We start from the raw sequence: 16,039 nt of genomic DNA, 5'->3' as shown, positions 1-16,039 counted from the left end.
GCGTTTATTGAATGTACTATTAGGTTTTTTCTTACACGTTACTCTTTATCGTAAGTTGATAGTTATCAAAAGCAGTGTTCAGTATTAGAAGCCAGTTTTAAACCGTTATTCCGTGGATAGTGATTCATCAGTTAGTTCTACTTGTTAACTATATAGCGTGAAGGTATGCATTACTATTCATTATCAATCGCATTGTGCGGGCTATGCCCTCTCGATGCTGACAAGATATTATGATGGCCAATATTGTTTATACCGCAACCTTTTAGTAAAGATATTACTAAATTTATAAAAACCATTAACATATCTAGTCCTTCTTCACCTTTATCCTATCCGGCGGTACCCTTATCTTGATCAAACATGTCCTCAGATTGGCCTTAACAACTGTAACATTGTTGTTAAAAGGTACAGCTGACAAATCAACGCGCTTTTTATCGAGAGTAATTTTTACGTACCTCAAAGGTAACGAACCCAACTTAACAACCGATCCTTTCTGTGCTCTACCCTTTGGCAATGATCTTCCAACGGTGCTATTCCTACCAGCTCTTCCTGTTGGTAGAGCGGCCGCAGGTGTGTTTGAAGTACTGTTAGCGGCTGAACTTATATCCGTGGGTTTGTTGGCGACAACAGATGCAACATCACCGGTCTCCGGAGTTGCAGCGACTGATGTATTTGCACTCTTTCCTGTCTTGGACAAGTTTAGACGTATTCTGGGAGCAGCCGGATCTGTTGGTTGACTCTTGGTCGCAGGTGCAACAGTTTTTTCATTTTGGGTATGAGCTGCTTTTCGTTGGACTGCAGTAGCTTTAGGTGCAACACTTTCGGCGTTAGCACTTGCACCTTTGGGTGCCAGATGAACCTTAAATTTACTTTCTCTCTTTATTACCACCTTACCGCTGCCTAGAACTTTTGCAACAAGGATTTTTTCTCTAGGAGACGGGAGTTTCACCCTGAAGGAATCTTCTAGTCTGTAGATAACCCTGGATAGGTCGAACAGTCTTTTCCTTTGATAGACACTGATTAGTGGAGAATGTAAAACATCCCATATAATCTTCTTAAGTGGGATGTAGTTTTCAAACTTGGATCTCACCAACGAGATCATGCCCCTAGTGTTAGAACGGAGTAACATCTCTCTTCGACTGTTGCCCTCGCCGGTAAAGTCGTCTATCAAAATAGTGGAACCGGGTTCGTTCAAAAAAGACCCAGGATTGATGTAAGATAAGATCTCTTCTATGTCGTCGTTTAGATCATCAATGCTGCCTTTTGCTGCAATAAAGTTCATGGCATCAATAAGAACGTCAACCAACTTTGTTCGTATGTAAGGGTCGGGGTTGAAACACAGATTTTCAAAGAAGTACTTCAGGATTTCCTTATTTTTTATTCCACTTATGACAAGCAATATATTACAAGCTGTTAGGCACAGATCCTGTAGTCCTTCTCTTCTGTGCATAACGTTTTCAATTTCTTGATTTACGTGATCAGTTATCGTGAATTCTAATATCTTAGTCGTGTCCTCAAACTTATACATCCCTTCTGCTGCCAAACGTAAATATTGTCTCAGAATTGCCTTAGTTATTAACAACTGATAAGAGGGAAGCCATTGGTCTAAATGCTCAAATCTTTGCAATTCCTTGACTAGCTGATCGATGAAATCTTTGTCCTCTTTATCGTCCAAAGTACAGTCAACAACACTATTAATCAAGGATACAATATACTTTACATCGTCGTAGGGGTTATCACCATTATCGTTATACCTTAAAAGATCAAGTAAAAACGTTTTGACGAAGGCGGGACACTTGCCCTCGTCGTTACGGGAATGAGACAGATACCTTGGGATTGCACAGCGAAGTAGATATCTTGGAATGTCGCTAAAGTCGTTATTTTTTTGAATATCCGAATCCTCATAACAGAAGTAATGTTTAAATATTGATATTAAGTGCTTGGGCCCTCCACAGAATTGGTTTGGCTCTTCCCTCTTCAAAACAAACTTCGACAACGCGCGACATGCCTCCAACCTAACACCATAGAAATACCTATCATCCATGACAGCCCGGGTTAAAATAGAGGAATATACCTGAGAGTTGATATTGCTGCTTGCTACCACATCTTCAAAAAATCTCACACTTTCAATTTGCGCCTCTACATCTCGATCTTGTTGTAATTGTGAAACAAACATATAATCAGGTTGATTGATGTAAACTTTGCAAATCCATTCGAAGTCAGCGTCAACCCTAATCCATTCAAATGCTTCGCTTTGCTGTTGCGAATCGTCGTCTTCACCTGTTATAGTAGAGTCAGTTAAATTCCATTTTTGACAGTCTTCCCTCGAAACCAAAGTGTCGCCCAAGCAGTTTACTAAAACAATGTCCTCATTATCGTCATCATTTCCTGTAGCCTTAATTTCATCCTCCTTGTTATATGGTTCTAAAGAACCAGTATCTTTTACGTCTGCCTTTAATGGTTTATTAACTTTACGCCTTCTTTTTAACCTTTTATACTTGGTGTTGTATTGAATGTCTAATTTTGTAAACACATCCTTTAATTCGACGATATGTTCATAAGGAGTACCGTCAGCTTCGTGAATTCTTATAGTCATAGAGCCGGTAAAAACCTGTGTTAGCTGCTTATCAGGATGGCATAAATAATTCATAGCACTAGTGTGAAAACCATTGTGGCCTATTATGTTCCCCTGGCCAAGTTCTTGGAGCTGTACTTGCCTGATACCCATCTCGACTACCATCCTTTTTTTATTGAATCGCTGTGTTATACGGAAGATGGGAACACCAGAACCAAACACCCATTGGGAGAAAAACGGCTCTAATTTGCTCCGATTTACACGCTCACATACATATTGGAAGTGGGCTGTTGAGAGAGAGTTATTGGATAAGTCCCCAGACATTGCTTGTAGGTAAATTTTAGGTAATACCCTCGACATTCCAAATGATCTTTCTGTTTTAGTCATCCTTCTGTCCAAAATGTATAAAACCATTGGGGCCTTCAATTTAATAAATTCTACATCGCGAGAAATACTGGAGACGGGGTATGATGCATTGTCAAAAGTTCTTGCCATTGGCGGCCTTTCCCAGTCTTGCGCAACTGTTGCTTCTGAAGCAAGTTTTAAGCGATATTTAAATTCATTAGCCCCCATCAGCTTTTTAATGAATTGGAATGTCATATAACCAGCCATTCCTATGCAACACCACATATCATTCAGTTCAAGTGGAGTAATATTAACGCCTGACCATTGGGTGGCTAATGCCCAACAGAGTTGGTTCATCGTTGTAAACATAGGATCTATAAGTTCTGGAGGATATAGCAGTCTTGTATTACAAATTGTCAAACTTGCAAAGTCCATAGTATTATCCGGAACGGTTGGTAAGAACAACACTGCATATGAAGAGAATGGATAAGACCCAAATTCTTTGGAGTAAAAGTCTAAAATATGCTGACAAACCAATGTGGTGTTTAAAACAATGCGTTCATTTACATCTGGAGTAGGTAGAGTATAGATTTGGATTGAAACAACGTCCCCATCATCACGGGCAGGTAAAGAGATGCCTTGATCTTCCTGCTCATCATCCTGTTCTTCCGATGTATGCAATGGCGGTAAGTTCCAAACATCGAAAGAACCAACGGCCCAGCCGATATGGTGAGCTGCTACTGGGTTAAAAATTTGAAACGTTACCACCTTTTTAGCCATGTCTGTGGGATGCGCTGACTCCTTCGTTGTAGCAAATTCTGAACACACAACAACCATATCACGGTCCAGAGGAGAATCTTCGTTATCTTCTTCATCCTGTTCTAGTTCTTCGTCTTCGTCTTCGTCTTCATTATATTCGCGGCTGCGCAACTTACGTTTCCTTGTAAGCTGCGCACCAATGACCTTGCTTGTCCCTATCTCACGCACAGTCTTAGGGACACTTATTTCCAACTCGTAAGTACACTTTTCGTCTAAGCTATCTACACAGGGTAGCCAATGTGAGACAGAGGAGTTCCACTCTGTATTGCAAGTATAGCAGTTCCAGTATTGCTGCTCACTGGACGATGTGTCGAAATGAATACCGGAATTTGGATGGTCGAGTTCATAATCAATTCGAATAGTTATGGGACTGAAAATCGACTCCTGTGCGGGCGTCCGAATGGAAGGGGTTATAGGGGTGTAGTTCGCCAAGGATGCAGTATCCTGCAGTGTGATCTTAATCGAAGGAGGAATCTTAATAAGTAGTTGTGAATTTGCACTATCATCAGGAAACTCTGTAAAATCGCCAAACTTAGACCGCAGTAAGTGCGATTGCTCAATGCCATTATGCGATTGAAGAACATTCTGCGTCACGTTACAATACATATCGGAATACCGTTTGTATGGGTCACTATGAACATAATGCTCAATACGCCTATTCTCAACAATAACATCCTTAATCTTCATGTTTTTACAGTCAAATTGGACATAATCTAGTTGCTGCACTAATGGAATTATAATTATCTCTGTAAAGCCTACAATAGAATGCTTCGATAAATCAACATCTATTGAGATTCGCTGGTGCGCAACTTTAAAAAGAGGTCCTGTGTGGACCGAAGGCAGAGGAGCAGTCTGCCTGGGCGTAGACTTAATATGGACCATCGTATATTCCTCGAATAGCTCCACTGAATCCTCTTTTATCTCTATTATCATCAAACATACTAGTATTATTCTCGATTACAATTTTGTCAGCCGGTACCCTTCGTCTAACATGATACTTAGTTTTGTCACGTGACCTTGAAGAAGGAGTAGTAAATCGCTTGAAAGCCGCAGGGCCTGGTTGAGCGGATCAAATAACGCCTAGAACCGCCCGTCTTATCCAGTTCTCTTTTCGTGTCGCTATTTTACGCTCTGTTGTGTGTTTTTGGCTTCATTTTCACCGTTAGCCAACGAAGCGCGCACTCCATATGGACTGCATCCGGTCATTTTTTCAACAGATGGCGCTGGAAATGATTGGGAAACAAATCGGTAACAGTGCTAAAAAGTCCAGCTTAAGTAACATCACATGTCAATCACTTTGTGTGACAGTACAAACAAACGTCTGTGGCTTGCTGTATAGAAGGCTCGACTCGCAGTTACGTAGTTGGTAGTTATTATTTATTACGCACTATTTCAATGCATTACGTAGAGTATCATATTTTAATGGTAAACATAAACAAGCACATTACCCAGTGATAGTTAAATCGGTAAATGGGCAATTATAGTGTTAGTTTATATTTGATTTTACGATATCTTAATATTATATAATACAACCATGGGCACTCTAAATAAACATTTATATTACTGGTGCATGATTCAGTTTAATCACCTTTATTATGTTACACTGTAACGTGGTGGTAAACGGCATCAAGGTCATCATCGTTTTTGTTCACTCTCTTGCCCTGCCATGGAAATGGGTACCCTCTGTATGAACTTTTTGTTAAGTATGTGACCCAAAGGAACAGCATAATCAACCATATCGCAAAATATAAGTTAAAATGATCATATAAGTGTGTGCGGATGATCTCCTTTGTCGTTATTTGATCGATATTTTTACAGTTGCCAACTACGCAGTTAAAGCGCGCCAGACCAGAATCTATTATAGGATTGAAGGCTGAAGTCCTTGGAGCACTTGAAGATTTTAGTGCAAGCTGAAAATTATTTGCCTCTTCATACATGTGTTCACGAATTAAAGCAGGATCTAATCTTTCAGGGAGCATTTTAACCAAATAACGCCTTATTTATGCAAAATATCAAACGTATTTAAAATAATAGCACTTTTGGATGGTTTTCTATTCTTTTGCGAGAGTAGTGATGTTTGTTGTTGTGTGTATCTGCAGGATTAATTTATGAAATAGCGATGGAACTTTGTGATAAAAGAAAAAAAATTCAAACGACAGTTATGATTTTGTCGCCTGGATGTAGTCAAAGTTCTAAAGGCTGTAGTCTTGCTATTACACCAGCTTGATGTTGGTTGCGTAAACGTGTGCTTAAAAATTCTACTTTCAATGTTTTGGTTAATATTATTTACACCGCTTTTTTCCTCATAGTAAAAGGACACAGAGCGTCTACTCCAGTTTTATGTATAAACGACGAGAATTATGCGGACATAATTAGGGTACCGGATAAGACTGCTTCTACATTTTCTTAATTAGCATTAATTATTAATTAGATACGATAAGTACTAGGCTAGCCTGGAAGAGATAATTAAACGATCTTAGTAGTAATCTATTACAAATTAACGCGCTGTAGATTCTTCATTGTGTGTGGTTCGCCTACTTGACCATCCAGTATAGCAAGGTGATCGTGTTTAAACCATCTTTTGAAGCTCATACTCATTAGCACTGTTATAAGCAAGACAACGGGGAACGCTATCGCTGCTTTAGACAGCGTAAGAGCAAATTCTATAAGGCCGGAGATTACACCAATGGTCGTAAAGATCAATAATGGCTTTGTTGGAACAGTGTTTAGTCTATCATGTTTATCTCTCATTTTACGATCAGTCACTAGCCATATGACTCTTTTAATGATTGCGTTACCATGCAGACCCGTTATTCCCATTGTGAGAAACAAAGCACTAAGGACAGCCTGTGGTATTTGGCCAAGACATTGCAGAAGTGGCCTGGTCATTGTCCCTAGCATCATAAGACCTTGGACTGTGTTAGTAAATCTTTGCTCAACACAACGGATGATATTACCTTCGGAATCACGCACAAGCAAGGATTCTGTGTGAAGCGGTGCTTGTGGTATAAGGCCGTTGGGAGCTGGTATACCAAGAATACCGCTAACACCAGTTGTGAAGCTTAGAAGCAAAAAATCGTAGTGAAAGGTGGACGCCTTTTTGAGATTGTATCTGCGGCGCTGGGCCATAAGGGACGACACATTGTGATCGAAATAAAATAGGATTGTGAGAATCAGGCCAAATGGCAATGCGAGAAATACGTACTTAACCGGTATGCTATGGTACGCAAACCAGCCTGAGCGGGTTATCGATGTTACATCGAATGCCTTGCTAATTTCCAGTTTACGGAACTTCACGTCATTAAGGTATCCACCAAAGTGCGTGAAGCCGGACCAGAACACAACAGATGCCGCGGTACTGTAATCAGATATTATCGTCCTAAGCTTATGTGTAAATAAGGGCGTAATATTGAACAGCTTGCCTCCGACGCCGAAAGCGGTCATAAGTAGCGCCACTGCTATGCTTGCAAATCCCGATGCAGTATCGACTTCTCCCTCGTGGGTAAATTGTTTTGTAAGTATATCGATGCCCTTCTGGATATACACTACGTTGATGAAAAAGCCAAACACGTCACAAGGAAACTCCGTAACAAACTGCAGGAGGCACATCATGTTCGTAATAGCAAGAATTACGTGGAGAATCATAGCCCAGATGCATACCCAAAACATAAACCCAAAGTAGTTGATTCCCAACGGCTTGATGATATCGTAAACAGTGTAGTTGAAAATAGCAATAGGGCCTGTTACACCCACAATACAGAGTGGCTGTCCGCCAATAACACCAAATACAACCCCTGCCATCCCACTGGACAGTAAAACCTCATTTACTCCAAAGGCATTATCGGTATGGTCGAACATATCCTGTGCAAATGCAATAGCTGGCAACAGGTTGTTCAAATATGTTTCGACCACTGAAGGTATCACACGATAGTTCCATGCATCTTTCCAATCAGATACATATTGCGGTAAAAAGTCTATAATATCGTGTTTAATACCACTGAATAATGGCGGGAAGCGTCCTTTCTTCTCAGTTGTCGCTGTATGAACACTGTCGTCATCTTTATCTGGATCGGGTGGAGCTTTAAGGTGAAACGACTCTAAGTCCAGTTGTTCTCTATGTCTAATATCTGAGCTAGCGTCTTCCATCATGTGCTTGATCCAAAGGACTTGCTGTTGTTATTATTAACAACAACCTGATGAGCTTGTTACAAGGCAAAGGGACCCTTTCGGTACAAGAACTCGTAACGAATGACTGTTGCTAACAAATCGGAAGAACGCACAGATGGTGTACGTATATATAAATGATTAAGTAGAGTTCACTATGATCTGATTGAATTGGTTTACCTCAGGCTTTTCGAACCTGTTTTGTTCTCGAAGTCGATGTAACGAAAGTCTTTAATGAAAAATTCATACAAATAATACGTTGGGAAGATAATTAAACCATGCCATATTGCGTGGGAATCTATCTGGAATCTGTAACTGAAGAAGTCAAATATCTCACAGGAGACTGCAACTAGGGAATAACAAACTATTAAGAAAGGAGCCCAGACCAATTCAAACTTCAAATTTAGGCGGTTAATATACGAACTGTGGGCTTCGGCAGATTTGAGTTTCCTGTAGTTCTGAATAACCAGTACTGTCAGCATTACGAACTGACAGATACCAAAGAAGATATTGAAGCGCATGTTATAGCTGTATGACCAGTTCAAGTATAATCTGATGATATGCAGCAGGAATATCGTTGCAATAGTGCTTGAAAAGAGCTTTTGGAGCCTTGGATAGAGATCTAGGCGCTGCGCACGCGTGAAAATGGCATTCGAGGCAGTAAGGACGGTGGCCCCAGCAAAGAAATAGTCAAGTTTCTCGGTAATTTCCAAATCACGCGTGTGGTAGATCGTGCTGAAGGTCCATGCCAGCATTCCAACAACTGCAACATACATATATTGGTGTAGGAGTACGCGTGTCTTTTGCCCCGGAGCAACTGTGGCAAGTTCACGCTTGACCATACGCCACCCCTTCAAATGAGAGTAGACATTACCAACCGAGAAAATGGCAGAAAAGAACTCCTGCATTCCTAAAAACCTGAAAAATGGCCATTTCCCATGGAACTGGTAGACGTCTTTGTTGTTTTCGATACGCTCCTTAGTGACTACATGCTGACACTGGTAGTCGCATTCAGCCTCACAGTCCCAAAGCAACAACCTATGGATAAACCAGTTGTCCTTGAACGCGTAGGAAAAAAATCGTGAGCTCCTGATGTCGATGCTGCCATCATAACCATCACAATTCAGCTTCTCCCGGCACACCTCATTACACTCTTTGAATTCCTGTAAACGGTCACCTGCAGAAGCTAGTACTGTGCCCACAATACAGCACAGAGTCAAATAGAAGCTACTGGTCCTCATCGTAGACTCAAACGCCGTATCCTAAGTTGTGTAGAACATCAGCTGCGATCAGGGTATTATGTGTAGCAAGCACTGGCACAAATACTGGATCTTCCACTAAGTATAACTATCACTATATACGGAAAACTTTAGCGCACCGTACACTAATTGGGTTGGAGGGCAGCGATGAGCACCGCCCGGGTATGTTTCAAAAAGGCTGGAAGGTCTCCAGATCTTGCTAATTCTTCTTCCAGCGCCCGCGCTTCTGTCTCGGAGATCTCTGGGCGCGAGTCGACGATTTTATATCCCTCAGGTAAGGATAAATCCAATGAAAAGCTACAACGAGCATCCTGGTCTCTCTCAAGCACATTGCTAAACGTGAATCGTAACATTTCTGGTCGATCTGCATTGATATCCAGCCCGAGCAATCGCTCGTAAGCCGAAACCTCCGGCCTATCCCGAAGGTGCTGTCGCGTTATCGCATGACGCTGCTGCTCGACCTCATTCCGCTTCTTCTGTAGCAGTTCCTTCAGCTCATTGCGATCCCGCTCAACTACAGCACGTTCTTCCAGCAGCTGACGCTTTCGAATCTCTAAGGCCTCCAGTTTCGCACTTGTTTCCTGTGTCTTCTCCTGTAAACCATCAATTTCTGCAACGTATGTTAGTAAACGAAACATAGACGAAAACATTAAATCAAACCAACTTCATACGTTTCTTTAAATCTTGCTCTTCAGCTTCTAACATCAATTCCTTGCTCTGCAAGGATTCCTTCATAACATTGTATTTTTCGATATCTTGCTTATACGAATCCACCAGCTGAAGATAGTTTCTCCGTTGCTTGAGCAAATAATCATGCAATCTATGTTGGAACGAGGCAATATTGCCCCGGAGCTCTTCAAACTGATCTATCGGCATCGTTTTTAGATGCTTGTAATATTTTACATCAACAACTTAGGTCATCGCCCGTTTTGATCACAAAAAAATGCATTGTAGTTACATATATAATGTTGTCATAACTCGACTTTTATGAACGTGGAACCACAAAAAACGGGATAGATGTGTGCTAGATCTGTCAGATAGTATACTTTCACTGGTATTCAAATCCTTCCTACTTACAGAATCTAGAGTTTAATTTTACTACATATCAAACTGAGCTTAAAGCAGGTAATAGTCTGAGTCTTTACGAACTATAGTAACTTATACCGGTTTTATTAAACTAAAAGAACCGTTTGCAATGTCAAGGTCAACTAGAAGACATGATCAGTCAACTACTGTATCTGAAAAGAGCAAATTGGATGTTTCCCAAGGTTACGTTAAGTTCCTTACGTTTAATACTTGGGGTTTAAAGCACGTTTCAAAATTTCGGCAAGAAAGATTATGTGCTATAGCTGATAAGTTAGCTGGTTACGATAACTTTTTACAGCTTGTTGATTATAGGGATGTTTCTGATAATAACTATCAGTTGGACGAAGATCCTGATGATTATGATGTGGTGGCCTTACAGGAAGTTTGGTGTAAAAGCGATTGGGATTACATTGTGGACAGGTGCAAAGGACGATACCCTTACCATCGTTGGTTTTTGTCAGGTATGGTGGCTGGTCCGGGCTTGGCTATACTTTCTAAGATACCTATTGAGTCTACATTCCTTTACAGGTTTCCTATCAATGGTCGGCCCAGTGCATTTTTCAGAGGTGACTGGTATGTGGGTAAGTCGGTATCGATTACATTGTTGAAGCAGACGTCTCCAAACACTCCCCAACTCTGTATTATGAACAGCCACATGCATGCTCCGTACGCTCTAGAAGGGGATGCTGCCTACGATTGCCACCGTACTTGCCAAGCATGGGATTTCAGTCGTCTTGCTAACCTATATCGGAAGAGTGGGTACGCTGTAGTGATCGTTGGGGATTTGAATTGCAGACCTGCGTCTTTGCCGTTCAAGCTATTGACAAAGGAGGCTGATCTTGAGGATTCCTGGGAGCAGCTTAACGGTAAACAGGATTTACAGTACATCGCCCGATTGTTACCCATGGACCAAATTAAGTATGGAGGAGTAACTTGCGACTCCACCCTAAATACCTGGCGTGCAGACCGCGGTCCACAGGAGGCGTGCAGGCTGGACCACGCGTTAATTGACCCCCAAAGGCTACAAGCGGTAAAAGCGAGCGTTAAATTCACAGAGAGAATCCCAAACGTAGGCAGCTTTTCAGACCATTTCGGCTACAGCTGCACCCTCAAACTTCTACCCACCGCTGGAACCACCTTTAAATCAAAGCAACTTTCGCGCGAAGAGTTGATTTTAAGGATTTCACTACATGAAGAAATCCTTCAGCTAATATATACCTACATGTCCACCTCGAGATGGCAGCAGCTCTGGAGGGCAGGCCATTTCTGGCTATCAGTAGTGTTCATCGCTGTCATCCCCATCTTCATCTTCATCACCACCCGGATCGTGAACTGGTTATCTATCTTCTGGGTCTTTATCAGCGTCATAATCACAGCCACAGGTTTGTTAGATGGCTTGATCAGCTATTTGTTCGGTAACAGTGAACTTCGCGCCCTAGAAGAGGTTGGCCAGGAAGTGCGCGACTCGAAAAGGTCTATCCAGGCGTCCCTCGATACCAGCGTATCTTGAACTTTATCGTAGTTTTCAGCAAATGCACATTCACGCAATATCTACAGCCTCCTGTTTTTTTCAATATCAACTAACTACTTGTGCTTTGCATCCTATACAGTTATACTTATAAACTGGTCCAAGATATGCTAACTACAGTGGTTTATCCCGCTAACAAACAACAAAGGGACCCATTCGGGCTCAAATATATACTCACGCTACGTAATCGAATTATACAAATCGCCTTCTTACCTTTGCTTATTTTGTATACATACCTACCTACCTTTGGGTGTTTTTGTGCCAGTATCAGTACATGGCAGACACTACCCTCGACAAACGTCGAGTAACTAACGTTAACGTGGGGGTGGAATCCAGCCCATATCAAGCCTAAGATCCACCCCCTCCCTTTCCAGATTCTCTGTTCCAGTTAACTCTTTTTGTCGGTCAGGCTACTACAAATAGAAGTAGTTACATAGGTATATCATGTTAGAGGCCTACTAAAGGCAGAATTGGATTCCTACCCTATTAATACCAGGAACCAATGTCAACTAGGGGCAGCAAAAGGAGACTTAAGGTTCCAAAGACCCCAGCTATACCACTAAAACTTATTAAAGTTCGCGCTTTAGCATCTTCCGCCTTATTGAAAATAAGCCTCAAAGCCCCCTTAGGAATAAAGTCTTACACCTTACCGCCACCATTTAAAGTACATAAGGAAGAGCGGCAAACGATGATTTGGACAGCAGATGAAGCTAGTACATCTCCTGGAGACAGGGACGAGGATTTTGCTAGTCCTCATGTTTTGGCAAGAAGCATCGCCGGACTATTAACAGCAGCGAGCATGTATGTGGGGATAGAAGATATACACAGGGCAGAACAAATAGGTACAAATGAAGAGGAATCAAGCGCAGAGCCTGGTGATGATAACGCTGAAGTTAAAGCGGATGAAGAAGTCGAAGAAGGCTCTATATTCAGTGGAGCGCCATCGTTTTCAGGGGCACAGTCGAGGAGATCTACTCTATTTGAGCTTTCCATTGTACCAAATACCGAAATGACATCAGTCCAGCAATCAAGGGGCCGAAATTGGACTTCCCGGATTATGTCTAAATTGAAATCGAAGTTTAATTTGCAAGAAGACGAACAGTTGGTGAAGGAGTATTCATGTTGGTTACTCCGAGATGTGTTGATTCAGGGACATATTTATTTAACGTCAAAGAATCTCTTATTCTTTGCGTTTCTCTACAAAGCGGACGGTGCCGCCAGGTTGACAGGTAATTTGTCTATCAGTACGAGTAGTATTTCTATTAGTGGGAAGCTGACTCGGTACTGGGCGGTGTTAAAAGACCATACGCTTTCTTTATACAATTCCTCCACTGATCTATACTTCCCCGTTCTTACCCTTGATCTACGATACGTTACAAAAGTGCAGCATTGCAAGCAGAACGGTGTTGAAACAAGAAAGCTTTCTGTTGTTACTGATAGCAGAACATATTCTTTCTTTACGGATAACGAGCATTTTGCGCGCTCCTGGGCTTCTGCTATTAAAAAGCAGGTGTTTACCACACAGAACTCCGATAATGATTCTATGAGCATAAAAATCCCACTATGTAATATTGTGGATCTTGAAGATCATGCTATTATGGAAAAGGGGATGACACTACGGATCAGAACAATGGAGTCCTCAGAAACCTTTGCGTTAGATGATTACTTTTTTATGTTCTTCAACAATGCTGGGAATCAATTGACGGATATAATTAAGGCACAGCTAGCTGACCTAGAGATGCTGGGCTCACAAGTGATGATTAAATATGGCAGTAATTCCTCGCCTATAGAGCTAAGCGGTAGCAGTAGCCCTGTCCAACCCGTTTTAGAGAGTTCTTTCGAAACTAGGGGACGCAGTGATGTTAAGATCAAATCAAGATCTTTCGTAACAGCAAGTCGAACTCCACCACCTATTGGAAGGGGATGTGTACCAAGTGTTACATATCCCCTATCTAAGTCGCCTTCCAAAGTAAGAAACAGATTCCGGACTGTTACTGATAGTTTAAAGTTAACGTCTCCCAAAATAGGAAAGTCCGAAGATTCCTCGGCGTCAGACGTGAAAGGTGCGAACACGGAATCGACAGATGGTGTGCATAGCAACATCGATAATAATAGTAGTGAGCAAGAAACGTTTGATACTAATAGGAACAAAACAGTTTATTGGAATCCAAAGCCATTTATTACCATGCGTAGTATGTGGAATGCCCTTCCAATACACTACGCAGCAGAAGGTCTGGACTTGTTTGCTAAGGATGATGAATTGTTAATGAGTGATCCGGTTGAAGCAAAAGCTGCTGATAAGCGGTTTAAGGAACATTTTTCACTTACCGATGATGAATCGCTAATAGCTTCCTATTACACATATTTGAATAGAAATATGCCTTGGTATGGTAAAGTCTACCTTGGAAAGTCAGTCATTTGTTTTAGGTCTTTATTGCCTGGTTCCAAAACTAAGATGATTTTGCCATTAAGGGATATTGAGAATTCTTACAAGGAAAAGGGGTTTAGATTTGGTTATTTTGGGTTAGTGATTGTCATCCATGGTCATGAAGAGCTATTTTTTGAGTTTGCGCTGCAAAGGTCGCGAGACGACGCGGAGTATCTCATTTTGAAGGTTATAGATACCCTGAGGCCTCTAACTGTCGAACTTGCTAAGGATAATGACAGTATAGACCAAAGGTTTAAAAATACGCACATTCAAGACCCAACAAATGACGGTAAGCTAAGGCTCTTCGAGGATAAGATCAACTCGGTTGGATATGATATTCCTATAATGTTTGAAAGTAGCCCATATTTCAAAACCACAATTACCCCGAAGAAAATCTACACGTTTGGGTTATTAACTATTGGATCTAGGGGAGACGTACAACCTTATATCGCGTTAGGGAAGGGGCTCATGCAAGAGGGACACAAGGTTATCATTATCACCCATATTGAGTTCGGAGATTGGATTAAATCACATGGTATTGAATTCAGGAGCATCGCGGGCGATCCAACTGAATTAATGGCTCTAATGGTACAGCATGGTTCGATGAATGTCGGTTTGATTAGGGATGCAACAAGTAAGTTTAGAGACTGGATCAGGGATCTGTTAACTAGTTCATGGGAGGCATGTAACGGTATCGATGTCTTGATAGAATCACCGTCTGCCATGGCAGGTATTCATGTGGCCGAGGCCCTCCAGATCCCATATTTTAGGGCATTTACCATGCCATGGACTAAAACCAGGTCTTATCCACATGCTTTTATTGTACCAGATCAGAAACGAGGTGGAAATTACAACTACTTTACTCATGTAATATTCGAGAATATATTTTGGAAAGGAATACATGGGCAAGTGAATAAGTGGCGGGTGGAGACATTAGGCTTGCCAAAAACGAATTTAGAGTTTTTGCAACAAGCTAAAGTACCATTTCTATATAACATTTCTCCTACAATATTTCCACCAAGTGTCGATTTTAGTGAATGGATTAAAGTTACCGGTTATTGGTTTTTAAATGAAAGTAGCGGTTACGAACCTCCTCAAACATTGGTTGACTTCATTGCTGAGGCAAGAGCCAATGAGAAGAAAATCGTATACATCGGCTTCGGTTCAATTGTAGTGAAGGATCCCGCCAAAATGACGGCGGCTGTTATTGAAGCAGTGGTTAAAGCAGATGTTTACTGTATTCTAAATAAGGGATGGTCGGAGAGGTTAGCAGATCCAGCGGCCACATACCTCGGAGTTGATTTACCTCCTTGTATATATAATGCTGGTACTGTACCACATGATTGGCTATTCCCTCAAATAGACGCTGCAGTACACCATGGGGGCTCAGGAACCACTGGTGCGACTATGAGAGCTGGTTTGCCATCGGTTATCAAACCATTTTTTGGAGATCAGTACTTTTATGCCACCAGGATTGAGGATATCGGTGCAGGTGTTGCGCTCAAGAAACTTAACGCTAACACTTTATCGCGCGCACTAAAAGAAGTTACAACAAACTCAAGAATCATCACAAAGGCCAAGAAGATTGGATTGGATATCAGTAAAGAAGATGGTGTAGCCACTGCCATTTCCTTTATATACTCAGAGATGGCTTATGCGAAAAGCTTGGTTAAGATGAAAAATCATGATAATAAACAACTATCCAAAGATACCAAGCATATTGCAAACGATGAATCATGGCTGATGTTATGATAATAATGTAAACGCAATATCTAAATGTTCAATCCAATGTTAACTTGTTTTTTTCATTGGAAATGAGCTCTTGTTAGCGTATACAG

The 16,039-nt window shown here is 41.4% G+C and overlaps 7 protein-coding genes across 7 annotated transcripts; 2 read left to right on the top strand and 5 right to left on the bottom strand.

Moving 5' to 3' along the window:
- Nucleotides 1–304: 304 nt before the first annotated feature.
- On the bottom strand, nt 305–4,618 carry TAF2 (transcription initiation factor TFIID subunit TAF2; the record flags this gene model as incomplete). Its single annotated transcript, XM_018131578.1, has 1 exon — nt 305–4,618. One exon carries the CDS (start codon nt 4,616–4,618, stop codon nt 305–307), a length of 4,314 nt encoding a protein of 1,437 aa, XP_017986534.1.
- A 716-nt stretch (nt 4,619–5,334) lies between these two features.
- Nucleotides 5,335–5,715, bottom strand: AW171_hschr31375 (uncharacterized protein; the record flags this gene model as incomplete). The annotated part of the gene is made up of 1 exon (XM_018131579.1): nt 5,335–5,715. One exon carries the CDS (start codon nt 5,713–5,715, stop codon nt 5,335–5,337), a length of 381 nt encoding a protein of 126 aa, XP_017986533.1.
- Nucleotides 5,716–6,226: 511 nt separating this feature from the next.
- On the bottom strand, nt 6,227–7,885 carry BOR1 (Bor1p; the record flags this gene model as incomplete). The annotated part of the gene is made up of 1 exon (XM_018131580.1): nt 6,227–7,885. One exon carries the CDS (start codon nt 7,883–7,885, stop codon nt 6,227–6,229), a length of 1,659 nt encoding a protein of 552 aa, XP_017986532.1.
- Nucleotides 7,886–8,076: 191 nt separating this feature from the next.
- PER1 (Per1p) lies at nt 8,077–9,141 on the bottom strand (the record flags this gene model as incomplete). The annotated part of the gene is made up of 1 exon (XM_018131581.1): nt 8,077–9,141. One exon carries the CDS (start codon nt 9,139–9,141, stop codon nt 8,077–8,079), a length of 1,065 nt encoding a protein of 354 aa, XP_017986531.1.
- Nucleotides 9,142–9,284: 143 nt separating this feature from the next.
- On the bottom strand, nt 9,285–10,035 carry SKA1 (Ska1p; the record flags this gene model as incomplete). Its single annotated transcript, XM_018131582.1, has 2 exons — nt 9,285–9,769; nt 9,831–10,035. 2 exons carry the CDS (start codon nt 10,033–10,035, stop codon nt 9,285–9,287), a joined length of 690 nt encoding a protein of 229 aa, XP_017986530.1.
- Nucleotides 10,036–10,354: 319 nt separating this feature from the next.
- ISC1 (inositol phosphosphingolipid phospholipase) lies at nt 10,355–11,755 on the top strand (the record flags this gene model as incomplete). The annotated part of the gene is made up of 1 exon (XM_018131583.1): nt 10,355–11,755. One exon carries the CDS (start codon nt 10,355–10,357, stop codon nt 11,753–11,755), a length of 1,401 nt encoding a protein of 466 aa, XP_017986529.1.
- Nucleotides 11,756–12,275: 520 nt separating this feature from the next.
- On the top strand, nt 12,276–15,953 carry ATG26 (sterol 3-beta-glucosyltransferase; the record flags this gene model as incomplete). Its single annotated transcript, XM_018131584.1, has 1 exon — nt 12,276–15,953. The coding sequence occupies one exon, from the start codon at nt 12,276–12,278 to the stop codon at nt 15,951–15,953; it is 3,678 nt and encodes a 1,225-aa protein (XP_017986528.1).
- Between the last annotated feature and the right edge of the window lie 86 nt (nt 15,954–16,039).

The sequence above is a fragment of the Eremothecium sinecaudum genome, chromosome III, assembly GCF_001548555.1.
Source record: "Eremothecium sinecaudum strain ATCC 58844 chromosome III, complete sequence".
Classification (NCBI taxonomy): domain Eukaryota; kingdom Fungi; phylum Ascomycota; class Saccharomycetes; order Saccharomycetales; family Saccharomycetaceae; genus Eremothecium; species Eremothecium sinecaudum.
The sequence above is the reverse complement of the archived record's forward strand: the minus strand, read 5'-3'. Positions and strand labels throughout refer to the sequence as shown.